Genomic DNA, 27,582 nt, shown 5'->3' on the forward strand with positions numbered 1-27,582 from the left:
AGTTACAGTGGGTTTCTGGGAGGGCTGCAAAAGGTTTGTCCCTATTGAGTTTGGATTCCTTTCTGGGTAAAGGTGACATGTTATTGTGATCTAGACTAAAAGGATATAAAAATAGCTTACTTCTGTAAACCCAAACTTCAAACTAATGAGGTAAGAGGGGAGGCAATATCTCTGGTTTTATTTTAGCAACTACTTTTTTCTTGTTCCATAATTAACTCAGATTACCCCCTCCTGAATTTTTTTTAAAGAAACAAAATACAAAATATTACAGTTAGAGTAGAAGCTCTCTCTCATTCCATTCCCATCCCTCTATCCCCAGAGGTAACTAATATCCTGAAGTTGATGTGTATTTTTTCCTTCTATATATTTTCTACTTTTAGGGTATATCATGTATGGTTTACCATAGTGTTTTGTGTTCTTTCTGAGAGTTACATAAATGGCAGCATAGTATAGTTGACGTCAATCGAATCTTGCTTTTTTCCCCCTGACATTTATATTTCTGAGATTCAGCCTTGTTGATATGTGTAAATCTAGTTTGTCCTTTTTGTAAATATACTACAATTAATTTTTCCATTCCTATATTGATTGACATTTGCAATGTTTCCATTCTTTTTATTCTTAAAAACAAGTGTAAAGATGTCCTTATGCCCACATGCAAGAGCTCCTCTAGGGCTTATTCTTATGGGTAGTATTTCATGTTCACAAGGTATAAACATCATCAACTTTTTAAGGTATTGACAAATTACTCTCTCTTCCGAGAGCAGGTTATGTCAGCTCTCATTTTTTCCTATCCTCTCAGACAGTTGGATATTGACATTCTCTTTTATAGTCTAGTAGAGGTAAAATGGCATTCCATTGTTATTATAATTTGCAGTTCTCTATTAAATTGACCATATTTCCACATTTTTAATGGTCGTTTGAGTTTCCTCCTCTGTGAAATTCCTGATCTCATCCTTTGTCCATCTTTTTAAAATTAACCTTTTTTTCTTATATTTGCAGGTGTTTTTGTAGATATTGGAAGCCAGTCTTTTTGTCCCATTGCAGACCAAAAAGTAAATTCCAAAGATCTCTGTGGAATGTGGATTATTTGAGAGAAAATGATAAAATGGTAGAGAAGAACCTCAAGACCACAACATGCGTGAGTGTTCCCATATTTGTTCCTCTTAGTCCCAGAACAAAACTTTAATAACTATGTCCCAAAACAAGGATACTGCTGTGGGGGGGGGGGGGGTCACCTTGGAAAGCCCTCTCAGGAGTTTTACCAATGTGCATGCAAATTCATAGAAATTATATCATTTTGTTATGATCACTTATGTAATAATAATTCAGCTTTCTATAAGGTATTTCTAGTGGGCAGTTATAAACCTGTACCATAGCATGTTTTATGTCTTTAAAAGACCCACTTTCACTGGTAGGCAGCACTAGATCTTACTCCTTCTTCTGTACCACAGCCAGCTTCCACTTTGTGGCTTGATTTTAACTTTGCTGATGGTTTCCTTGTTGGTTCAGAAATGTAAACTTTAAGAAAATCATATTTATCATTTTTATCTTTTATACTTTTTCTTCCTCAATCTTGTGAAACCTTTTCCACTCTTATGTCATAATGACATTTTCCTATATTTTCTTCTCAATGTGTTAAATACTTAGTTTTCATATTGAGATCTTTAATCTGAAATATATTTTATATATAGTATGAAGAAAGAAATACAACTTTATTTTTTCCTCTATGGATTGTCAATTTTTTTCAGTACCATTTATTGTCGAGTTCAACCATCCATTTGTAATGGCAGTTCTCTTGCTATATCAAATTCTCACATAAGTTTATGCATGCTTCCCTGTTTTCTGTTCTATTTCATTTGTCTTTTTGGTCCTCCCTGCACCAATGTCATGCTATTTTTGTTACTATAGTTATATGAGTCTTGATATCTGGTAAGTTACAACTGGTAGCTATGTAAATGTTAATTCACTTTAAATTTTGTATATGGGTTTATCTAATCTACAAATAACACCAATTGTACTTCTTTACTATAACTATTTCTTTTCCTTGTCTTATTTCATTGGTAAGTATTTTCAGTACAGTGCTGATTATAGAAGAGGTGATCGATGTCTTGTTTTCATTTTAAAGGGAATGTTTCTGTTATTTTGACATTAATGTTTGCTTTATTTTTAAATTAACATGTTATATTAAAGAAGCTTTTTTTCTATTTCTAGTTTGCTAATAGTTTTAATAATGAATGATGATTGCATTTAATCAAATGCTTCTTCTGCATCCGTTGAGATTAATATGTCTTTGTCCTTAATTTCATAAATTGCTTGATTTCATAAATTATTAAAAAATACTCTAAATATTAAGCTATCCTGACATTTCTGGGATAAGCCCTATTTTATGCCATATTAAAAAAAAAGATGGTGTTGAATCTGTCAGGCTTTTATTTGGGATTATTGGATTATATGTAAGTATTCAAAAATCACCTTATTAGAAAGGCTTTCACTGCCATGCTTATAAAAGAACAGATTTCCCCCATCCATTACTCTATTTCCTTACTCTCCATTCTTCTCTCTATAGCACTTATCATCATCTGACATATTATATATTTATTTGTTTATTATCTGTCTCCCCCAAGAGAATATAAATTCAGAGGGAGCAGACCTTTATTTTGTTCACTGCTCTTCTGTATATAACATGAGCAGAATATTTGTTTAATGGACTAATGTACTTGAGATAATTATTTTATGTAAATGAGTAAATGTATAAATGAGTGCTATTAGCCCTTTTTTTTCTTTTTCTGTCATTGTCTGATTTTGATATTAAGGTTATTCCGACTTCATAAAGTTAATTGGGTAGCTATGGAACATTTCATATAAAGTATAATTACTCCTTAGGATTTGATAATGTCTAGTGTTTTCTGATAGGTAGGAAATGATGAATGACTTGATTTCTTTAATGTTATGGTTATCTTTAGGTTTCTAAAAAATTCTTCTTGAGCTATTTTTGGTAGTTAATATTTTTCAATAAAATTGTTGCTGCTGTCTACATTTTCAGATTAATTGGCATATTAGTTTATTATTGCTGCTGTAACAAATTACTACAAACTTAGTGGCTTAAAACAACACAAATTCATTATTTTATAGTTCTGGAGGTCAGAAGTCTAAAATGAGCAGTCAGGGACTTTTCCAGTTTCCAGAGATTGGCAGCATTACTTGGCTTACTGCCCCACAATACTCTGACCCTCCTACCTCCCTCTTGTAAGGACCCTTGTGATTTCAGTGGACCCACCTGAATGATAATTCATGATACTCTTCCCATCTCAAGATCTTTAACTGAATCACATCTGCAAAGTCCCTTTTGCCAAATAAGGTAAAATTTTCACAGGTATTAGGAATTAGGATGTGGACATCTTTTGGAGGGCCATTATTCTATACCTGCCACAATTGGCATCATATTTTTCATTGTATTTTCTCCTGTTTTTCTATATTTTGCCTTTTTAAATTTCAAAATACATTTATATCTTCCTCTATCGCTTTCTCTTTTAATCAATTTGTCTATTTTATATTATATTTGCCTTATTAACTATACCCTGAACAACTGTAGCAGGAGTGGAGGGTTTATTGTAAAGGTTGGAAAGGCATGGTCAGCCATACTGGCAGTTCTGTTCAAGTTAATTTCCTCCCACCTGTCATTTCCCAGTAGTTCATCAAACAAAACTACTTTCTTTGTACTCTGAGCGTTCTAAGTAACCCCTGTCAGCATGCTTCCTAACTCAGTGTTAAAGGTAATGGTTCATCCTAATCATTTTCACTCCTCGTCCCACTGTCGAACTGCTCATTCTCTACGACTGAGACCTCTGAGCTTCCTTTCTCTCGAGTCTCAGCTCTTGGGAATACCAAAGGAGGTGAGCGGTTCACCTTACTACTCCCTCGGGGCCAAGGCCTGGGCATGCGCACCCGCCGCGGCGGATTGGAAGCGAAAGCACGGGTCTCTGGGACCTGTCAAGCTGGTTCCGACATCTGGGGAATTAACGCGTCCCGCCCATCTCTAGCTCCGCGCCTCCGCCCTTGTTCCCTCTCGGCTTCCAGCTCCTACGAGCGAAAGCCGCTACAAAGGGCTTGAATGAAACGTGTGTGGGTTTAGTGAGTCGTAACCCACCAGGGAATCCAGTCTCCCCACAAACCAGCCTCTCTCGGAGGAGGCAGAAGAGGGGGAGGAGGCAAGGAGCCGAGCGCTGGGTTTCCCCCGCGCGCGTAGCGACTGGAGCGGCGGGGAGAGGCCGGGCCACCTCCCCCTTTCCGGCCATGCACCGCCTCGCCCGCGGCGGTTCCAGGCACCAGACTCTCCGCCCGGGTTGCGCCTGCTGTCGCAGCAACAAGCTCCTTCGGCCGCCGGCACCGTCCACCGAGGAGCAGCGTTCGCCCTCCCCACCCCCACCACCGATTCCCTTGTCCGCGAGGACACGCCGCCCAGCAGCCCGCGCCGCCCCCTGGTCAACTTTGAGCTGGAGGAGAAGCAACTTTGACAGTGGCCGCGGGTTTGGAATCCCGCTTCTCCTCGGCAGCAGTAGCCTCACAAGTCGCTGGGGTTAGGTGGGGCAAGAGTTTCCCGGTGCATCTGCGCGGCGTCTGGCTGTTTGCTACCCGTTTCCAGCGAGCCGGGAGCGGGGTTGTGGCTGCCAGTCATGTGAAGAAGGGCAACTTGTTTTTCTCTCCCTTTAGCGACCTCGGCTTACAACTGGATAAAGCGGTATTGAAAGGGTGTAAAAAGGCAGAGCAACTGTTATGAACTGGATAAGGCGCTATGGGAAGGATGTAAATAGGCAGAGCAACTGTTACCAAGAAGGCAACCGCCCAAAGGCAGGGAGGAACGTGGGGCTTGGTCCGGGCTTTTCCCAGTCGCAACATTAATCAACAGTCAGGTGTTGGTTGCAACTTTTCAAGGTCAGCCACCGGGAGCAGCGATTCCCTCTCTGAACCTTGGGGATACGCAGCGCTCGGGTTGGATTTGGCTGAGAAATGCACGGGAAGCCAAAAGAGGAAGGATTGTAGAGGGGGAGGGTTTGTGACCCAAGACCCATCCCCCAACCTCCCCGTAATCTCCCGTCCCCCACTGCCGGGGCGGGGGTGAGTTGTGACATGTGCTTAACTCTCAGCAGCAACTTAGGCAGCAGGTGTCGGTTCTAACCAGGAGCCGCGGCTGCTGGGTACGCCCTCACCGAGCCATGCGGGCCCCGGGCGCGCCTCTCGCCCGCACCTTGCGGTTGCTGCTTCTGCTACTGCTCAAGGTTTCTGCCTCTCCTGCTCTCGGGTCCGCTCTTTCGCCCAGGAACGAAACTTGCCTCGGGGAAAACTGTTCACCTGCACTGAGCCAGCGTCGCAGTAGGGACGCGTGGGGACTGGGAAATTCTGCAGGAGACCTTCTGAGAACCCGTGCGCACAAGGAGGAGGAGCAGGGGGCAGCGGTGCGCGCGGCGCCCTTGTGGGACCTAAGGGCCACCCGGGGCGGTGACCCAGGTGCGGGAAGAGGGGCGGAGGCGTCGGCCGCAGAACCCTCGGGACCTCCAGCCAGGCCATCTGGAGCCTGGAGGTGGAAAGGTGCCCGGGGTCAGGAGCCCCCTGGAACTTTGGGGAGAGGGAACCTCCCGGCTCTCCAACTCTTCCTGCAGACCTCAGAGGGGAAAGAGAAGGGTCCCAGAGGCGCTGGCATTTCTGAGCACGGTCAGGAGCAGAGTGTGAGGACAGAACCCGGAGCCAGCGACCTTTATTACTGGCCAAGGAGAGGCGGGAAACTCCAGGGTTCCCACCACGACACCTCACCCAAGATGGTCAGTGGACCGTCGGGGCACGAAGGGCGGACGATCGCACCCCCTGGCAGGGCGCTGGCCCAGAATGGGTCCTCAGGTGAAGGGGTCCACGAACGCGGGGGTTCCCGCCAGGGGAACAGCACAAACCGGCGCTTGCGACTAAAGAACCCCTTCTACCCGCTGACCCAGGAGTCATACGGAGCCTATGCAGTCATGTGTTTGTCTGTGGTGATCTTCGGGACTGGCATCATTGGCAACCTGGCAGTGATGTGCATCGTGTGTCACAACTACTACATGCGGAGCATCTCCAATTCCCTCTTGGCCAACCTGGCCTTCTGGGACTTTCTCATCATCTTCTTCTGCCTTCCGCTCGTCATCTTTCACGAGCTGACGAAGAAGTGGCTGCTGGAGGACTTCTCTTGCAAGATTGTGCCCTATATAGAGGTAATGGCTTCCAGGGGGTCTCAAACTACTGGCTTTACCCATTTCTGGGATTTATAGCATCAGAACAGCTGCGCCATGCACGTACCTAGCTGCTGAACCCCTTTACTTTTTTTCTGGGTCCCTCCTCCATTTCTCATGTCAATCATTGAGAAAGAGAGGCAGCTTTGTTCGCTCACCTTCAAACTCATCTGCTCCTGGATTGTGAAATAATTGTGATCTCATCATGTATAGAATTGTTTACATTTTAAATTTATCTCACTGAATATGGCATTTATATATATTTCTGATGTGGCACCTATCAGAGATTCTAGGGTTAATAAATAGCCACTCTGTGGTTGTCATTACCAGAACTCAGCAACAACAACAAAAAACCATGTATTGTTTATTGAGTAGTACTCCAACATGATTTTTCCCCATGAGGATTGTTGAATTTTTCTTAAATATCAAAATGGAAATACTATTTTATTTGACAAAGGAAATCTGCCTTTGTCAGTTGGCTTCATGATGTATTAATAACCTCCCAAATTAGTTTAAGTGTCCTTTGGCTGTCTGCCATGCCATCCCATCTAAATTCTATGTCATTTCTTATTTCTCTCCTTTTCCTTCTCAATTTCTTAACAGTTTTATTTATTTTGTATGAATGAGCTTAGGCAAAAATAACACTTTGGCCATCCTGGCACAGAATTCATATATATGTATATGTATGTGTGTGTGTGTGTGTGTGTGTGTATAAATATATATATATATATATATATACTATGTATGTACTAAGTATATAATATATACTTGTCATTTGTTAGTATATAATGGATTGGCTATTTTAAAGGATTGACTAAGACTAGAAAAATTTCTTAAGAAGAAGGGGGCATATAATAGTTTCCAAACTTTGGAAACAAAAATATTGCTGAGTAAAATTTTATTGTTTCATCTTACAGCTAGTGTCCTGAACCGTTATTATGGTAGTTGGAATTTGCTCTTTAAATGGCCTCTGTTTAAACACCAGCTCTTGGAAGGAGCCCAAGTGCTTTGTAGCCAGTTGTGTTTTTAGCCAGCTGGCCCTTGATTTCCTCCATTCAAACTGCCCATTTCATTTATGGAAGCAGAAGAAGGGAAACTGTAAATATTCCAGAGCCCCTGATCCTGTCTGGCACCAGAGCCAATGACACTATGTTCAACATTGTTCCAGGGCCTAAAGCTAGGGGATAAGTAAACAGAAAACAGTACCTACTTAGAAGAACCAAGGGAAGAGACAGTAAATAAGACCCTCTGTTATCCTGGCAGGGATCAGATGCAGAATCATTCCATGCTGGTTAAATCAGCTGTTGCTACTTTACCAAGGCCTAAGGTTTCTCTTGTTGCCAGGCGCCAAGTAGCTCTGAAATATCTAATTTATTTGGTAGATAGTTCATTTTTGAATTGCAGGGGAGGTAGTTGAATTTATGTAAGAGAAATGTGTCTATCAATTGCCTTTTCAAGGTCAAGATTTATGATTTCTCTGCTGGAATAATGCAGAAGAAATTGACATATGCAAGAATGAGACAAAAGTAAACTATAAAGTGAACAGGAGAATTACCCCCAGTAACGGAGAAGTGTATTGGCTTGTCTAAAATGTACTGGGCATGATGGAAGTCTTTATACATTAGAGGAAAAAACAATATAAAGAGAACAAAAAAAAAAAAAAGAAAGAAAAGAAACTGGGGAAAAAAGAAAAAAAGAAGTTACCCAGTTCTTAAAAAAAAAACTTTAAAAGAAAGGAATCCCATCCAAATTCAGAAAAGAATATAAAAACTTTCGTTAGTTTATGAGACCTCTGAGTTTTGAGTGATGGTATTTATCGAGTATGTCTTTTCTTTCTCTCTTAACTCTGAGGATTTTTTTAAAATGTATGTTTTCATTTTTATTTCATTTTTAAACTTAATTCTCTGCTCCTTAAGAATATTTTTTACCTTTTTTATTATTAAAACAACTGTTGTTATTTTTTTCTCTCTGTATTCCCCCCCTTCTTTATAGACCTATTTTTTTTTTTTTAGTTATTAGTACTAGGCTTTATTTTCCCCAGAGAAGCAAAGGTTAGAAAAAAAAAATTTACTCATTTTGTTTCTTTAAAAATTAGACTTTTTACTGTTAAAGTAATGAATGAAAATCTTAAGTTTCTTAAGTAGTGTTTCTACATTCCTATCCTATTCTTCTGAAATAATTTTATAATTCGTTAGTATGTTTTGTGAAAATAATTATTGGATAGTAGTTATCAGCTCTATAATTTCTGATGACGAGAACAGGAAATACAGTCCAAATTTCAAAATAAAACATTTCTGCCTCTAGGAGGCACTATTATTTTCACAGAAGTAAGAGAGATTGAGTGCCTGTTCCATGTCAGGTTCCCGAAAGAACAGACCCAAATGTGGAGATTTGCTTTGCAGGAAGTTTACTGGGGCATGCGCTCAGGTTCAACACCTAGTAGGGAATGAAGGAGGCAGGACTGGGCAGAGGGAGAAGTTGAACTGTGATCCAGATGCCGGAGACCTTGGCTGACACCACAGGAGCTCCCGGGCTGGAGGACCTTGCCTGGTGTCCTGAATGAGGCAAGACAGCCCGGACTTTCTGTCTCCTAAGGGACCAGTCACTGGATGGAAGTTGCTCCCAGGAAGCGGGGGCATAACCTCGATCTGGGTGGATCTCTCTAAAGGGCAATTCCTAGAGGGGGATGCAGCTGAGAGCCACCAACCACCAGTACTAGGGGGAATCAGCCCTGCATACCTGAAGGAATTTTGTGGGGAGGCAATCTGGGTGGGGAGCCATAGCCTGCACCACAGTGGCTTTTGAATTATCAGGTTAAATTAGAACCAGATGGCACTCTGATCCAACCCCCTGACTTTAAAGATGAAACATGAGGCCCAGAGAGGAGAAATGATCATCCTAAGCATATATACCTCGTCCGTGGAAGCCAGACTCATCTCAAGTTTGCTTATTAGACAAACATCTACGAGGCAAGAATGTCCAATGAGTGTTTCCTTTTTATGTCTGCTCCTTGGCATCTTTTATTTTTTTTGAAAGATTTTATTTATTTGACAGAGAGGTAGAGAGCACAAGTAGGCAGAGCGGCAGGCAGAGGGAGAGGGAGAAGTAGGCTCCCCGCTGAGCAGGGAGCCCAATGCAGGACTCGATCCCAGGACTCTGGGATCATGACCTGAGCTGAAGGCAGACGCTTAACCGACTGAGCCACCCAGGCGTCCCTTCTTGGCATCTTTTAAAAAAAAATTTTTCTACCCAATAGGTAGGTAAAAATTAACCCAGTTAACATCATTTGCTATATGATGAAATTTATAGCTTTTTATATTCTTAAGTTTCATCTTGCTTCTCATAAATTAACAGTAAGTTCCAGAGTTGGTAGCTCATTAAATTTTTAAAAACTGCAATCATCTGAGTCAATTGCACTTTTTAATGTGTCAAAGATGATTATTTTAGTGATCAAATTAAGCTATGTAGGTTACATTTTTATATTCTTAAAAATCACAAAGTGTTTTAGACTGGTAAAAGACACTATAAATAAGTATATTTGTTTAAACTTTCTCAAAAATCTTCCCCCTATGATTCGATATCTGTATAATCGTGAAATGATCACTACAATAACTCTAGTTAGTATCTGTCACCTTACATAGGTTACATTTTTTTTTCTTATGATGAAAACTTTTATAATTTACTTTCTTTCTTAACAACTTCCAAATATGCAATACAGTATTAACTGTAGTCACCATGTTGTGCATTACATCCCCATGACTTATTTTATAACTGGAAGCTTGTATCTTTTGATACCCTTCAAGAACCCCCAGCCTCTAGCAACTACCAATCTCTTCTCTGTATCTATGAGCTTAGGTTTTTTGTTTTAGGTTTTTTGTTGTGTGTGTATGTGGTTTTGTTGTTGTTGTTGTTTTTAGATTCCACGTATAAGTGAGATCAGGTGGTATACGTCTTTCCTGTCTGATTTATTTCATCTAGCAAAATGCCTCGAGGTCCATCTATGTTGTTACAAATGGCAAGATTTCATTCTTTTTTATGGCTGAATAATATTCCAGTGCATATATATGTGTGTGTATATGTGTATATGTACACCACATTTTTTTCATCCATTCATTCATCCATTGGGTTGAATGGGTAGACACTTGGGTTGTTTCCTTGGCTATTGCAAATCATGCTGCAGTGAACATAGGGTTGCATATATCTTTTCAAGTTAGTGTTTTCATGTTCATTAGATAAATACCCAAAAGTAGAATTGCTAGATCATATGATAATTCTATTTTTAATTTTTGAAGATTTTATTTATTTATTTGACAGAGAGAGAGAGAGCACAAGCAGGGGGAGCAGTAGAGGGAGAGGGAGAAGCAGGCTCTCTGCTGAACAGGGAGCCCAATGTGGGGCATGATCCCAGGAACCTGGGATCATGACCTGAGCCAAAGGCAGATGCTTAACTGACTGAGCCACCCAGGCACCCCTTTAAATTTTGAGTAATCTCCATTCTATTTTCATAATAGCTACACCACAGTTAATTTTATTAATCTTAAGAAATTTCTCAATTTTCTCTCCTATCTTTCCCTCTGCCTTCTTTTCTTCTACCATAGTTCTTTTTTTTCCCCCTACAACTTGAGTATTAGCATAATCTTAAGGAGATAGTGGAATTTGGGGAGAGTTGGGTTTGTGTAGAAAACTAGGAGGCGTTTCTTCAGCAGAAATTACATATCTTTGTAATTTACATTCAACTCTTGTTTTATTTCAATTTGTTGGCATAAGCCTTGGGGAGAGTAGCCAGCTTCCAGGGTCTGTTGCTAGAAAGTAGTTTTATCATATTTAATGTTGCTATGAGTGGGAATATACTGGGAAATGTTGTAGTTGATAACTTCTCTCTTTCTATTCCAGGATTCTGATGCCTTTGTAGCCCAGTGGTAAGTCCCTTAAGGATCAAGGGCAGATGGAATGGTAGGAAAACGGGATAGGAGAGAAGAGAATCTGAGTGGATGGTGGCCATCCTAACAGACACATCATTTTCAACTGGTTTATCAGATAGTCACCAGAAAAAACAAACAAACAAAAAAACCAGAACTATACTCAAAGTGATAGTTGTATGTGGAAAGAGGGGTAGGGGAGAGGGAGGGAGAGAGATGGATAGATATGGAGGTCTGGGTGTGGACTGCAATAGGAGATTGGCATAGGAGTTCCCTATCACACTATTCCTTTAAGGATCTAACAAATGATTAAAGCCAAATAATTCAGGCACTGAATGTGGCAACTGGAACAGATCTTTGCTCATTACTTGATGAAAGCCAACCAGAGTCAGTGTATCATCTGATTCAGATCCACTGCTAAATATGTATTTCTGTTTGGACATTAATTGGAAGTTTTGAATGAGGGAGGGGCTCGAGGGAGAAGGAGAGAGAGAATCTTAAGCAGGCTCCACACCCAGCACGAAGCCTGAGGCAGGGCTCGATCTCACAACCCTGAGATCATGACCTGAGCCGAAATCGAGTCCTTTGCTTAACCAACTGAGCCACCCGGGCACTCCTAACTGTATTTTTATTTTACTGGGATACAAGATTCCTGCATCAGGGTGGAGGATGGATAAAGGGAATGCATCTTACCAGGGCCTCTGGACCAGAGATGATTTGGGAAAGATCTACAGTGTTTTGTGATGAAAAGAACCAGATTCTCCAATGGCTTTAGAAATACTCGTTTTAAACTGAGTGAAACAAATGGCTCTTTAATTGCCTTAGATTGTAGTTAGCACTGACAGGTAAGAAAGGAAGGGTCCTGGAAGCTGAAGATGATTTACCATACAGGTATGCGATGCCACAAAGATTTCCTTGGAACCCCTACATTCAAGTAAGAGCACATTTATCATGACACATGGTAAATTTGCTTGAGTTGTAGATTAGCCATTAGGTATTCTGATGGACTTTTAAGTGGAAACATACAGTTTTATGAGCAATTTGAAAGTCACTAATAATAATATTCTCAGGGAAAATAAACTCAGTGTGTGCGAATGGTACTCAACAAATATTTTATGACTTCCCATTAATCCCTTTATAATCATTTCCTGCATTCCCATGCAAGTAAAAATATTTAGCTGATGACTTTTGCAGAAAGGATTTAAAAAGTTATAGAATGAGCTCTTATTTATAATGCCATTTATGAACAGTGTATGGCAAAGTTTACTGAATTTGGGTTCTATATAAGAAATAGAAGTTTTATTTAGCATAATTCCTCCAGTCCCATCCATGTTGATGTAGAAGTTGGGTATTCAACCTTTCTGATGGTTGAATAATATTCCATTGTATATATGGACCACATTTTCTTTATCCATTCATCTGTTGAAGGGCATCTCGGCTCTTTCCACAGTGTGGCTATTGCGGACATTGCTGCTATGAACATTGGGGTGCATATGTCCCTTCTTTTCACTACATCTGTGTCTTTGGGGTAAATACCCAGGAGTGCAATTGCTGGGTCATAGGGTAGCTCTATTTTTAATTTTTTGAGGCACCTCCACACTGTTTTCCAAAGTGGCTGTACCAACTTGCATTCCCACCAACAGTGTAAGAGGGTTCCCCTTTCTCCACAGCCTCTCCAACATTTGTTGTTTCTTGCCCTGTCGATTTTTGCCATTCTACCTGATGTAAGGTGGTATCCCAATGTGGTTTGATTTGAATTTCCCTGATGGCTAATGATGATGAACATTTTTTCATGTGTCTGTTAGCCATCTGTATGGCTTCTTCAGAGAAGTGTCTTTTCATGTCTTCTGCCCATTTTTTGACTTGACTATTTGTTTTTTGGGTGTTGAGTTTGAGAAGTTCTTTATAGATCTTGGATACCAGCCCTTTATCTGTAGTGTCATTTGCAAATATCTTCTCCCATTCTGTGGGTTGCCTCTTTGTTTTGTTGACTGTTTCCTTTGCTGTGCAGAAGCTTTTTATCTTGATGAAGTCCCAAAAGTTCATTTTTGCTTTTGTTTCACTAGCTTTTGGAGATGTATCTTGAAAGAAGTTGCTGGGGCCAATGTCAAAGAGGTTATTGCCTATGTTCTCCTCTAGGATTTTGATGGATTCCTGTTTCACATTGAGGTCTTTCATCCATTTTGAGTTTATCTTTGTGTATGGTGTTAGAGAATGGTCGAGTTTCATTCTTTTGCATGTGGCTGTCCAATTTTCCCAGCACCATTTATTGAAGAGACTGTCTTTTTTCCATTGCATATTTTTTTCCTGCTTTGTCGAAGATTATTTGACCATAGAGTTGAGGGTCCATATCTGGGCTCTCTATTCTGTTCCATTGGTCTATATGTCTGTTTTTGTGCCAGTACCATGCTCTCTTGGTGATCACTGCTTTGTAATATAGCTTGAAATCAGGCAACATGATGCCCCCAACTTTGTTTTTCTTTTTCAACATTTCCTTGGTGATTCGGGTTTTTTTCTGATTCTGTGCAAATTTTAGGATTGTTCCTAAAGTGTTCCAAAGTGTTCCAGCACTTTGAAAAATGTCATTGGAATTTTGATCAGGATGACATTGAAGGTATAGATTGCTCTGGGTAGCATAGACATTTTAACAATGTTTATTCTTCTGATCCATGAGCATGGAATGTCTTTCCATCTTTTTGTGTCTTCTTCAATTTCTTTCATGAGTGTTCTGTAGTTCCTGGAGTATAGATCCTTTACCTCTTTGGTTAGGTTTATTCTGAGATATCTTATGGTTTTTGGTGCTATTGTAAATGGAATTGTTTCTTTAATTTCTCTTTCTACAGTTGCATTGTTAGTGTATAAGAAAGCAACTGATTTCTGTGCATTGATTTTGTATCCTGCCACATTACTGAATTGCTGTATGCGTTGTAATGTAATTTGGGGGTGGAGTCTTTTGGGTTTTCCACATAAAGTATCATGTCATCTGCGAAAAGAGAGAGTTTGACTTCTTCTTTGCCAATTTGAATACCTTTTATTTCTTTTTGTTGTCTGATTACTGTTACTAGGACTTCTAGTACTATGCAAAGAAAGTCAATTATCATATGGTTTCACTTATTTGTGGAACATAAGGAATAGCATGGAGGACATTAGGAGAAGGAAGGGCAAAATGAAGGGGGGCGGAAATCGGAGGGAGGGATGAACCATGAGAGACTATGGACTCTGAGAAACAAACTGAGGGTTTTAGAGGGGAGGGGGGTGGGGCGATTGGTTAGCCCAGTGATGGGTATTAAGGAGGGCACGTACTACATGGAGCACTGGGTGTTATACAAAAACAATGAATCGTGGATCACTACATCAAAAACTAATGATGTATGTAACTAACATAACATAATAAAATTAAATTAAAAAAAAGAAATAGAAGTTTATGATATTCAAGTGTGAAATTTAAATAATTTCCTTAACTAGTGATTATACTGAGAATGCCATTCTTTTCTAAAGCTTGTCAGTGAAGTACACACAGAAATGGATTTTTCTTTACTTCCCTTCTAGAGATACTTGTTGGCATTCAGCCTGGAAGGATTATATATAAAACAGCAGTACCCAATACCTGATTAAAGAACAGTTTGAATAATTCATTATTTTCTATAATCCTTTTCCACATATGTCATCATTCATTCATTTACTCACTGTCCATTTATTCATCAAACATTTATTGAGCTTTCCTACTGTATTGGGTATGATAATAGGTGGGGATGGGAGTAGAAGGAGTGGGAGAAAAGGGGGGAAAGTTTCCAGAAATGAGTAACATCTGCATTACTGCTTTTAAAGTAACGTTCTACAGTGTAATGAGCACTATACTAGAGGTTAAAACAAGGTATTATGGAAGGTCAGGAATGGGTCCTGGAATGAGTCAGCTCACAGTTGTACTTACTTAGGACCAAAGATGGACAAATTCAAGTGAAAACTGTGCTCACTCTAATTCTTTTTCTATCATATTCTTATTATTAGTCTTCATAAATTCTACACAGCCTAGATCCCTGGTGAAAAGATACAAATACAAAAATCTTTTAATTCTTGCTTTCTTGTTTTCTCAATCTTTTGTGGGATAGGAAGCCCATAAGAATCATTGGCAAGATAATTTGGCAGATAGGACAGCCCTAGAAATTTTCATTTGGAATACAGAATTCTAAATTATTATTTAGAATACAATGCCTGAGATAACCGTCTCTGCTTTGGAATTATTAGTCCTTATTACCCATAAGGAATTAGGTAAATCAAATTTTAAAATTTTACTTAAATGATTGGTTCATTTAACAGTGTAATAATAGTACATTAAATTGAGTCCCTTTCTTCTGAAAATCTCAAAAATGTACCTATTACTTAATTTGACCTTAGAGGGGCGCCTGGGTGGCTCAGTCGGTTAAGCATCTGCCTTTGGCTCAAGTCCTGATCCCAGGGTCCTGGGATGGAGTCCCGTGTCAGGCTCTCTGCTCAGTGGGGAACCTGCTTCTCCCTCTCCCTCTGCTGCTCCCCCTGCTTGTGCTCTCTCTCTCTCTGTCAAATAAATAAATAAAATCTTAAAAAAAAATAATTTGATCTTAGAGAACCTAGGAAGAAAAGCTGAGAAGGGAGATATGTTAGACCCTATTATAGATCCCTTAGACCCTGTTATAGAAAGGGAAGCATAAAGAATGGACTTTCTCAAAATTGAATTAATCTTTCAAGCACAGAATCAGAGTGAGGACTTATCCTGAGTTCCCAAGGACTGCCAAGGTATCTGGTTATATCAACAAAGCATCCTTCAACAGCAAAAAGGAAGCAAGTATGTCTGGAAAAGCAAAATAGATCTGGGTTTATGATTCCTAGGCTGAGTAGGTGGGGGTCTATCTACCTTGCCTTTTACCCTTACCCTGCAGGGACCTTGATAGAATGTTTCCACCTTTACTAGCTCTTTACTAGATTTAACAGTGTCACATTGGAAGCACACGGATCTGTGTCTGGGGTGTGGACTATGTGCAGAAAGGGATGGGCAGGCTGCTCTGCAGTGAGATTTGTCTCTGGCATTGCACTTCTGCTCCCACCCTCTGGGGATCCTCTGGTCCTTTTACTTCCCAAGAATTGACCTGCCAAAGTCCAATAATTAACACAACCTTGTTGCCAAGACTAACTCTTAAGTATCCTCATTAGAATGGTATTCTTTGTGCCAGAGGAGATGATCTCATCTAAAATTTCAAGGTAGACTGGAGAATGGGGTTGCTGCAACCTCAAATATGGGGTCTATTTGAAAAGTAGGTATACATACTTTCCATAAAACTTCTATAAAACACAGGATATAATCACAGTGCAAGGCTTGTTCCTGAGACAGAATACTTTTGGTTTGTGAATTTATGATAGTTTTTAATGTTAGTTGCCAGCACACTTGAATGGTTATAGCATTAACAAGGCCAAGGTCACTGATTTGATCCAGGACTGGAATGAGTCATTTTCATTAGGTCTGTGACTGCTCAGGTTTGCCATTTTTTACTTCCTGCTCATCACTCCACCTCCGAGGGCCTTTTCTCCTATCTTCATTGTCTTCTTGGTTCCTATCTCTCATGTATGGGAAAAGCATCTGTTAATTCATTTACAGCAAGATGTGAGATTTAGAGATACATGTCTTTTATAGGAGGATTTATGAAGAAAAAGTACTTCCTTAATAGACTACCAAGGGTGGGATTTTGGTTAAGAGCAGAGAAATTTTGTCTTAAAATATTGTTTCTTGGTGTCATTCAAATCATAATTACCCAACCACAAATGGATGAGGAATGTGTTTTTAGTTTAGGTTTACTGTCATGTAAACTAATGTCGTTAAGAACAAAGGAAAACTGGTGAAAATTTATTATTGTTCTTTGGAAACTCATCAGAACCCCTAGGTGAACAACAGAAATTCCAGGATTCCAGGTCACTTTAAGATTGATTAGAAACATTACAATAATACCAACAACTGCTTGGGCTTGGGATAAATACTAATTATTGAGACTAAATAGATTCCTTAAGATCTGTTGATTTCATCCCTCTTAGGACAAATGATGTTAATCTTGCTGATTGGTATTTTTTATACTAATGAGCATTGACATACTTATAACCAAATTACAATGTTTTAGACAAGTTGTAGTAATTTTTTTTTTTAACTGCGAAAGAAATATACTGTGCTACAGAGGTCACATGTCACAATTGGTAGGAAACTTTATGTCAAGGTCGGACTGTAAAAGTAAAGAAAGATTTATAAAATCAACACACGTTTGGGAGTGCTATGTTAGCTTTTAAATAGTCTCAATTGTTTTTAAAATAAGGAAGAGAATGTTACCAAGCTTAAGCAAGAGGGAGGAAGGTGGAGAATGAGACTATAATGACAGCTGATGCCTTCAGTGTTTTTCCGGCATTGGGAATCAAGTATAGATGAAATATGTTGGGTATCATTGAAGTAAATGGATATTTGTGAGATGTGGGTGTGTCAGATTAAATCTCAGTAATTTTGATAAAGGGAAGAAGTCTTCTCTTTGTGGAAGAGCGGCTGTAAATGGCTTTATTTCATTTTAGAGATCCATGCGTGTTTGTAAGGGGTGAGGCAGATCTCTCCCACTCACTCTGTTTTGGTTTGGAAACACTAATGGAAGTGTATTACCACCCTAGTATCATGACTTGCATGCATTCTGAAAGGAAGACCTTTTGATAAAGGCCGTCTTATTCACAGCAGAGGCTCTGATAAACATGCTCTCCCCACTGGTGATCAAAGAAGTGCCTCTTTCCTGGAGAAGTTGCCCTGAAGTGCGGCAAGGGTAAGGATTATGGAAAATGCAAGAGGAAGCCAAAGGCAGACAAGCTCAAGCCATTTAGAGTTTCAAAGGAAACTCTACCCTGTGCTCCTCCTGCTTTTTTCCTGCCTGATTGTTAGGCCTGTAACCACAGACTTATAATAGATTATCATTCATGGTCCAAATGAATGGGTTTTCTTAACAATAATGCCCTTGTTTTGTGAGTTACTTGTATACAAAGGACAGCACAGAAATAGACGTACTTAAACATCTTTTTGAGGTAAAATATAAGTTAGGCTAGAGTACAGTTGTCATGGCTTTGGTTAGAAATTTCCCTATTTTATAAAAATCAGGATATTTCAGTCACTTCACTGTACTGAAGCATGTTGACTCAATTTCATATGAAAGAAATTTTGTTTGGAAGTACATGGGTCTTTTTCCCCCCATCATTGTTATCACTGATTTATATCAGAAAGTTTAGCAAAAGGTACCATTTATTTGATAAAAGTTGTACCTTCATAGCTTACTCTCATTCAAAATGGTTTCTTAGGGGGCACCTGGGTGGCTCTGTCAGTTAAAGCATCCAACTCTTGATTTTGGCTCAGATCATGATCTCAGGGTCGTGAGATGCAACCTTGCATTGGGCTCCGCGCTGGGCATGGAGACTGCTTGAGATTCTCTCTCTCCCTCTCCCTCTGCCCCTCCCCCCACCATCTCTCTCTTTCTCTCTCTCTCTCTAAAAAAATAAAAACACAATACTTAAAAAAAAAAAGATTTCTTATTTGTCTGTCTGCAGTAAGCTTCTGAGAAATGGAGCAACAGCTAAGACAATAGCTCAGGATCTTCCTGCCGGGATCCTAACTGTTTTTCGTAAAGCGTCCGTGTGTTCTTTGTTCCTATCATTTTGGGTGAACTCAAATTTAATGTAGTATGAAGTGAACATGGCGGCTCCGGTTTTCTCATGGCCTGATGTTTGTACCGAATGAGAACTTGAACAGTGGGAAGAATGCTTTGGCACCTCGGCTGCTGCTTTCCCACCTGAGTCCTCAGGTCTCGACTCTGTGCCTGTCCCCTGCCTTGACGCGATGCTGCAGGTCGCTGAGCTGCCAGAAGCCTCGCTGCCCTGCACATGGGCTGGGTAGGGGCTGAAGGCGCTGTGCTGTTGTTCCTCTGGGATACAGAGATGGGCAGAACATTGCTGTATGAAAGAAAGCTTTATAGAGTTGTTTATTTTGATTCTCTTTGCTTGTGCACTTTGATGCCAACCACCCTCAAAACACTCCATATCTCATTTTCCCAAATAGTTAAAAATTTCTGCTGTCAGCTTTCCTCTGATCTCGATTCTCAAAATTAATAGTCTTGTCCATTAGAAGTGTTTACAGTTCTGCTTTTGTTGACGTTAATTATTTCTCCCATTGCAGTTTAATTAATAGGAGATTGTATCTTACTCATTCCATCTCTCTGGATGTTGCTTCAAAAAAAGAAACTACCCCGTACCAGTTTTACTCCCAAGAGCAAATTTCTTAGTGACGTTGAATTTTAGCAATCAGATATGGTCATTAAATGCAGAAGATCCAGCATTTATGACACAGTTTTATAATTACATGTCATTGCACCATTCATCTTGGTAGAATTTCCAATGAGCTGTAAGTAAACACATATATTTAAAAATTGTGACTGAAATCTTTTCATGTTACCCCAATGTTTAGCAATCTTAATTGCATGGTTAGATTTTATGTCAGAGAAAGCGGAAATTAGCCCACCACCCATGATCCAGATGATTTTTATCAATTAATTTCTGAGGTTGATTCTTGACAAATGTTTAAAGCCTTCTATAAATAATTTGGGAAACTACTGAGCGGGAGCTTTGTACCTTTCTTTCTCTTTCACATCATAAAATCAAGTGCAGAAGTGAATTTACAGAAACCTACCTGAAGTAATAACACTGCAGGAGGGAGGAGGTACCCAGGACTGGCCTTCGGGCGGTTGCTGTTGGCAACTATGTAGTAAGCGCTATCTGCATTTGGGGTAGCGTTTTCCTCGGAGGCCCCAGCACTTGTGACCTTCCTGCTTCAGCTGGCTCCTAATTGAGGAGAACACGATCAGAGAGAAGTACGATTGGACAACAGGAAGCTGGGTACCTGCAATGTGTGTAGGAAACCTAGGAAGCTTCCCTCAATCTGTGATTCGTCAAGAGGACTACAGATCAAATACATTCTTTCAAACGCATTTGGTGCTCAGTCCGAAAGCTTTGGGGAACACGGCTGAAGAACTAAGCATCTTCAGATAAAGTACAATGTAGAATTCCTGAGCGAAAGTTGGAGAACATGTAAATCTTGCTTAAAATTTGCCCCAGCTTTTGTTACCATGTGCAAGGAAATATACAGAACCTAGAAAACATTTTTTGCTTTTTGAAGCAGCAAACGTCTTCTAATTAAAAGTGGATGTGCAGCACGGTTTATAACTATCTAAGGAGAGGCAGTCTAACACACCTGTCTTAATACATGTCCACCTGCATTCATTGGCTATTCTCTCTCATGAAATGCTTTGTAACAGACTGGGAGGGAGGTAGGTATGCAAATGCTAGCTCTTGTGCAAATTGGTCCAGATTTTATTTTTTTAAAGATTTTATTTTATTTATATATTTGAAAGAGAGAGCACGAGCAGGGGGAGGGGCAGAGGGAGAAGCAGGATCCCCACTGATCAGGGAGCCCAGTGTGGGCTCAATCCCAGGACCCTGGGATCATGACCTGAGCCGAAGGCAGACGCTTCACCGACTGAACCACCCAGGCACCCCTGGTCCAGATTTTAAATCTCTGTGTTTAAAATTAAGGAGATTAATTGGAGGAGAAGATGCTATCTCTTGAGTGTTGTGTGTTCTTTGTAAATAATGATCGAAAACTACCAAGAAATGGATGTGCCAAGCCTCTAAGAGATTGCCTCTCATCAGACTCTCTAGTATTTTGTCTGTTTTGTCAGTAGAAATGTTATTCATAATTTTAAGAGAATGCACTGCTCTGTAGCTTTGTTATTTGTGGACTGACTCTGGATATGTGGGCGACAGGGACACGCGACAAAGATTTGCGTTAGTGAAGATGGCACAGAAAGTCTTGCTGAGGATTTGTGTACATTTGATAGTTTGAGGATTTTTTTGTTTTGTTTTACATTCTTATAGAGAAATGAATCAAAATATTTGAAAAATATATAAAGTGAAGTTTCAAAAACCCATAAAATAAAATACTGCAATTTCTAAATAATACTTTTGATGCAGACTTTTAGAAAATAGCCAGTCCTCAGATTTCCATGCAAAGTGTGGCAATTACTGACATTAAGAAAAGTAATAATCTGATCTTAAGACAGTTGCATAGTGTGGACCTCAATTTTAGAATTATTTTGAATCTCTGGCATAGAGGCAAAATAAATTTCCATCAAGGTGAACCATTTGTTAATTTGAAAGTTAATTTTAAAAAGGTGTATGGAGGGTGCCTGGGTGGCTCAGTCAGTTAAGCATCTGCCTTTGGCTCAGGTCATTGATCCTGGGGTCCTGGGATCGAGTCCTGCATTGGGCTCCCTGCTCAGTGGGGAGTCTGCTTCTCCCTCTCCCTCTGCCCCTCCTCCCCACTCGTGCTCTCTCTCTAATAAATAAATAAATAAAAATCTTTAAGAAAAAATAAAAAGGTGTATGGAGAGTTGACTTTTTATGACAGTCATATTGGATGGTTATTTCTTATACTGGTATTTATGGGAAACTTTCTGAAGATTTTGTACAAGAATCGTGGTTATAAGCTCAACCATGTCGTCTTGATCTGCCCTGATCTAGATTATGAATCATACTTTTTCTTCAGTTTTGCTTTTCATACACTTAAGCCCTCATTATATCTCATTTTCAGACTGTCTCCACTAAGAGTTATGAGAATAGTCAGGGCATGGATGCGATGTCCTTATTTTCCATAGTGGAACCAGTAGACACTGACTAATGTTTAGCGTGTAAAAAAGGGGAGAGTATTTGACATTGGAACTCTCATAGAATCCATAAGGCAAGTTGCCATCATTCTGGGAAGAGTGACAGCTTGAATGTAGCAGATAAACAACTAATGTGTTGAGTGTCAAAATTGTTATGACAAATGGTTTTCCTTTTTTCAACATGATCCCTTTGAGTTCTAACAAATTAGACAGGAACATTATATATATATATATAAATCTGTTTCCTTGCCCCTTTGCCAAGGCATGACCTATAGCTGTGCTTCTTGAACATTCCCACTAGCAGACAGAGGAGAGTGAGTGCACATATCCGAGAGCCTAGGGTACACCCCAAAACATCCTTCCCACCTACAGAGTTTTCGTCTCCTGTTTCATCTTAAACCTCATGAACGTTTTACCTTCTATCCTCATTGTCTTTATTTAAATATATAAATAATGACTACATTTATTAAAAATTAAATTATTTCAATTTCCTGTAAATAGTTGAGTAAATTTGATGCTCCCAGATGATTACTGTGTTTATCTTGTGCCTTTGAGAACTACCTTCCCCCTTTTGGTTGACTATGACCTCCTTAAGGGGAGGAATTGTTTCTTGTTGTATATCCCCAGTATCTAGCAGAGTGCTTGGGCCAGAGTCCATAGCAATAAATGTATGCTTGTGGTGAATACGTGTTTGTGTACACATTAGAGAGTGTGTAGGATGTTTGTAAATATTTTACAGGCTACTGAATGATAGTATGTTTACATTAGGAACATGCATTTATATTCTCTGTGTGAAAAAAAATATGTACATGTTTTTGGTTCTTAACCTTTAGTTGATTTATTTAGGTGTCTGGACCATATGCATATAAGAGTTTGCATGCAGTGCTCTGTGTGGTCGGCGTCAAAGGGTTTTCTGATCTGAAATTTTCCTGTGGCTGGTACATCTAGACATTGTTTCTGGCTCCTTTTTGCATATTTTCATGGTTATGTTTTCTATCTCCCATCTTTTGATATTCCTTCAGTATCTCATATAACCTTAAATTTGATAAATGTACTTAATTCATGATAACTGTACTTATTTTATGCCTACCTGATCCAGTAAGTTGCTTCTTTGGGCAACATAAATTCATAGTGGTGGATTGTCTCTTGCATATTGTGATTTTTAATTGTGAATCCATGTTCCCTCAGATTTTATCTGTGGATTTCTGTGGTCTGGTGCATTCTTCCAAAGAGGTTTTGTGTTTTCTTCTACCAGGTGCCTGGGACAATTTAAAATTGTAATTTGGTTTTTTTCTGAGCCACATGGATGGTGTGAATTCTGGCCTTAGGCCAGTGTAAATTTGAGCTCCTGGTTAGAATTTGCTCTTTTTTTTTTTATCTCCAGTTCACCTAGATCCAAATCAAATAAGGTTGACACGTTTCTCTACTATTTCCTTCTATTTTTCCTCTTCATACCCATGAAGATGTCACTATTCGGGGAGTTCCCAATTCATAAGGGGATCTTTGACCTAATCCCCACGTACACTGGCTCTAGCTTTGTTTCCTGCCTCTGTGTACTTGGGCACCTGCCCCACCACCTAGTTAAAACCAACTTGAAACTCTCATCAGGATTGGCAGATGTCCCTAGGGCAAGCATGCAACATGGAGGGGGAGGGGTCACTGACCTGTTTGGCATTTGTTTTTTCATTGATTTTGACCCCTGGAGAATTTCCCTTTCTTGTTTTCCACAAGTGTATGTATTTGAAAATAATATTAAAATACTTTGCATTTAGGAGAAATTGGAGATCTTTACTCATTTGTTGGAATTAATAAGCTCTTGAATGTTTGCTGTGTGTGAGGCATGCTATTGACCCACACACTGGAAAACATGACTATCCTTTTCAGTAATGAAAATGGGATGCACTCAACTATCCTTACTCCTTACCTGGATCTTCTGGTGGCCGGCATTTTCGTGGTGACTGAAATTCTTGAGGTGTCTCTGCTCTTTTCTAAAATAAAGTGGTATTGGACTAGCTGATCCTTATGGATCCTTTCAGCTGTAAAATTTTTTGACTCCATGACCCTTGAACCACTGCATTTCTTTATTTTCCCCTCCTATTTTTATCTTACAATAATTCAGCTAAAGACACCAACCCAGTTACCCATGCCTCATTCCAGGAAATTTTTTTTTTTTTTTTGTCCTGTTTTGCCGATCTGTATTTACTGCCTAGTGTTCTGATCTTTTAGAGATCACCCAGAATAAATGTGTTCCGTGTTCCTCCCACAGGTTGCTTCCCTCGGAGTCACTACCTTCACCTTATGTGCTCTGTGTATAGACCGCTTCCGGGCAGCCACCAACGTGCAGATGTACTATGAAATGATCGAGAACTGTTCTTCGACAACTGCCAAGCTTGCTGTTATATGGGTTGGTGCCCTACTGTTGGCGCTTCCGGAAGTTGTTCTCCGCCAGCTGAGCAAGGAGGATCTGGGGTTTAGTGGCCAAGCTCCTGCGGAACGCTGTGTTATCAAGGTCTCCCCAGATTTACCGGACACCATCTACGTTTTAGCCCTTACCTATGACAGTGCAAGACTGTGGTGGTACTTTGGCTGTTACTTCTGTTTGCCCACACTTTTCACCATCACCTGCTCTTTGGTGACTGCAAGGAAAATCCGCAAAGCAGAGAAAGCCTGTACCCGGGGGAATAAACGACAGATTCAGCTAGAAAGCCAGATGAACTGTACAGTAGTGGCTCTGACCATTTTATATGGATTTTGCATTATTCCTGAAAATATCTGCAACATTGTTACTGCCTACATGGCTACAGGGGTTTCTCAGCAGACAATGGACTTGCTTTATATCATCAGCCAGTTCCTTTTGTTCTTTAAGTCCTGTGTCACCCCTGTCCTCCTCTTCTGTCTTTGCAAACCCTTCAGTCGGGCCTTTATGGAGTGCTGTTGCTGTTGCTGTGATGAGTGCATTCAGAAGTCTTCAACAGTGACCAGCGATGACAATGACAACGAATATACCACAGAACTTGAACTCTCACCTTTTAGTACCATACGCCGGGAAATGTCCACGTTTGCTTCTGTGGGAACTCATTGCTGAAGGACAACCTTTTGTTTGGTTAGATTTATTTGATTTTCAGATCCTGTGAAAGTTTTTACTTCATATTTTTCCCTCCTGGGGGAAAAAATGCAACAAAAGAGAGAAATATTAACTACTATAGAACTGATTCTGCAAATTAATATTTGTGCTTTGAAAAAAAAATGTTTATATTTAGTTATTTAAGAAATATGAGGAGGCCAGTAGTTTTAGGTCATTTTATCTGGTATGGTGCTAATATTTTATTTGAAAAAAGTTACTGCACCTTAATTAATTGCTAACTTTCTTTCTTTTAAAAATATAATCAGTGTATATTGATTATAGCCATGTGCTTTTGTAGGTTATTTTATGTTTGAGTTGTGATTGGAAGTATATTGTATATGGTATCGTGAGATATTAAGAAGCATTCACAAAGTAGCACCAAATAAATTATACTTTATTCTTTAATGTCATTGTCAATCTACTTTTAACCAAGATTCAATAAATCTTTTAATTGCCTTAAATACACAATTACTGGTTCTACGCACAATTTAAAATCAGCCTTATTGTTTTAAAATTCTATTTTCCTTTAAAGCAGGTAATCATGTTACAAAGCAGTTTTTCTAATAGTACTATTTTATGTGCATGATTCATATAAAACTATGTTGTATGTTCAGACAAAATTGTATTTTTAATATTCAGATACAGATGTAAGATTACTTCCAAATATTTATAAAATATGAGTAGACAGCAGAGTTACTATTATTTATCTCTGAAGCATCATGTAGAGCTACAAGTTTTCCCATTACGATATGAGCAGAATCAAGGACTAAAACACCATGTATTTATCTAATTTCCTCTGAACATTGACCTTTGAAGCACTCTGAATTCTAACTTTTCTCCTTTTAAAAAACAAACTTGGTTAAATCTGTGTGACTTAATTTCTTTAAAGGAATGAAAGTACAGTAGTGGAATAATAAAATATATATCTTGATTAGAACACTTGAATATTCAAATACTACCTTTAAATTGATATTCCATAAGCTTCCAACAAAAAAACTAACCCTCTCCTTTTGAATTATTTGATTCCCCTCAGGAGTTTAAGTTCCAGCAGTTGTGTAGGATGCCTGCCTCTAGGATCCCTGTAATAGATCTCTGGAAAACTTCTCGAGGATGCCTAAACTCGGTTTGGGCTGCTGAGCATATCAACAATTGTGATTCCACAGTGTCTCTCATGATATTTAGTCAACTTTATAAATCATAAAACATTGACTGAGCACATGATGTAGAAAACGTTCCGTGAAATTACCTGTAGTAAATAAAAGTAACGAGAGCTTAGTGTCAGACTTTATAAAACCAGGCAGGAGTGGGATAAGAAGGCAGGAATAAGATAAATGTGTAAACAACAATGGTATAATCTGGGACCTTTTAGGGAGATGTAATGTCCCACGATGGATCAGAGAAGAGAGAGAGAGCCATCAGAATTGAGGAGATTGTGAAAGGCTGTGTAAGATAACTGGATGGTTAGTCCATTGAGAAGGTTGATAAAAGGTAGTGTGAGGAGTGGACACTCCAGGAGGAGGGAGCCAATTGAACAAAGGAATAGAGGGAGGACTTATGGGGTATGACTGAAGAATAAATGAATAGTCTATTTTGGCTCCTGTACTATGTGGGCATAGCAGGAGGGGAAGATTGAAGGCGGGGAAATCGGAGGGAGAGACAAACCATGAGAGACTATGGACTCTGAAAAACAAACAGGGTTCTAGAGGAGGGGAAGCGCGTGGGGGGATGGATTAGCCTGGTGATGGGTATTAAAGAGGGCACGTACTGCATGGAGCACTGGGTGTTATACGCAAACAATGAATCATGGAACACTACATCAAAAACTAATGATGTAATGTATGGTGATTAACATAACATAATAAAAAAAAAAAAGAAGCCTCGTGCAATATGCTGATGAAAATATGCATTGAGACCATATTATAAAAGGGTCATGTTTTGAAAGATGTTTAGATGGAGTCCTTCAGGAAATGTGGCTTGGTTTTAATGGTTTTTGAGCATTGGAGAAACATCATTGCAACTCTGTAAAAGGAAGATCAATTTGAAAACAGTTTCAACAGGCTGTTGGGGAGAGTCTAAAAGTGAAAAACCAATTAGGAAGCTATTATAAAGGTTGAACCAAAATGAGGGCAGTTGGGACTCAAATTTCTTTTTTTCTTTTATCCTTGACTTTTGACTTTTCAGTAGTTGAAACCTACACCTTCTTACTGAATCCTATCTCTGTCAAAGTAGAAACTTTGATAATTCCAATGAAGTTGTCCCAAGTGTAAAGTGGTTTGGAAGTTTTCTCCATAGCCTTGCTCATTGCTTTCTCATAAGAATTCCTGCAGCGTATTTTTTTTTTCATTGTTACCCTTTTATGCTCTACTTTTCTCTAATCGAGATTCTGTCCCATGTCTTCCCCTCCTCAAAGTTTCCTTAAAAAGAGAAACACACACCTAGATTAAGTCTGATAAAATTTTGATTGGCCAGATATCTCTACAGATAGTGTTTGAGTTCATGAACAAAATCAATTCAGTAGTTTCAGG

General features: G+C 39.5%; 1 protein-coding gene across 1 annotated transcript; it reads left to right on the top strand.

Moving 5' to 3' along the window:
* Positions 1-4,041: 4,041 nt before the first annotated feature.
* On the top strand, positions 4,042-25,462 carry GPR37 (G protein-coupled receptor 37). The gene is made up of 2 exons (XM_032401652.1): positions 4,042-6,239; positions 24,200-25,462. Exons 1-2 carry the CDS (start codon positions 5,214-5,216, stop codon positions 25,016-25,018), a joined length of 1,845 nt encoding a protein of 614 aa, XP_032257543.1. The 5' UTR covers positions 4,042-5,213; the 3' UTR covers positions 25,019-25,462.
* Positions 25,463-27,582: the final 2,120 nt, after the last annotated feature.

Source organism: Phoca vitulina, unplaced genomic scaffold (genome assembly GCF_004348235.1).
Source record: "Phoca vitulina isolate PV1807 unplaced genomic scaffold, GSC_HSeal_1.0 scaffold4, whole genome shotgun sequence".
In the NCBI taxonomy this organism is placed as follows: domain Eukaryota; kingdom Metazoa; phylum Chordata; class Mammalia; order Carnivora; family Phocidae; genus Phoca; species Phoca vitulina.

Excerpts from the sequence above, each read along its gene's own strand:
- GPR37 (XM_032401652.1), top strand. The coding sequence starts at position 5,214 with ATGCGGGCCCCGGGCGCGCCTCTCGCCCGCACCTTGCGGTTGCTGCTT. Across the intron at positions 6,240-24,199 it reads AGATTGTGCCCTATATAGAG|GTTGCTTCCCTCGGAGTCAC; the intron begins GTAATGGCTTCC and ends TTCCTCCCACAG.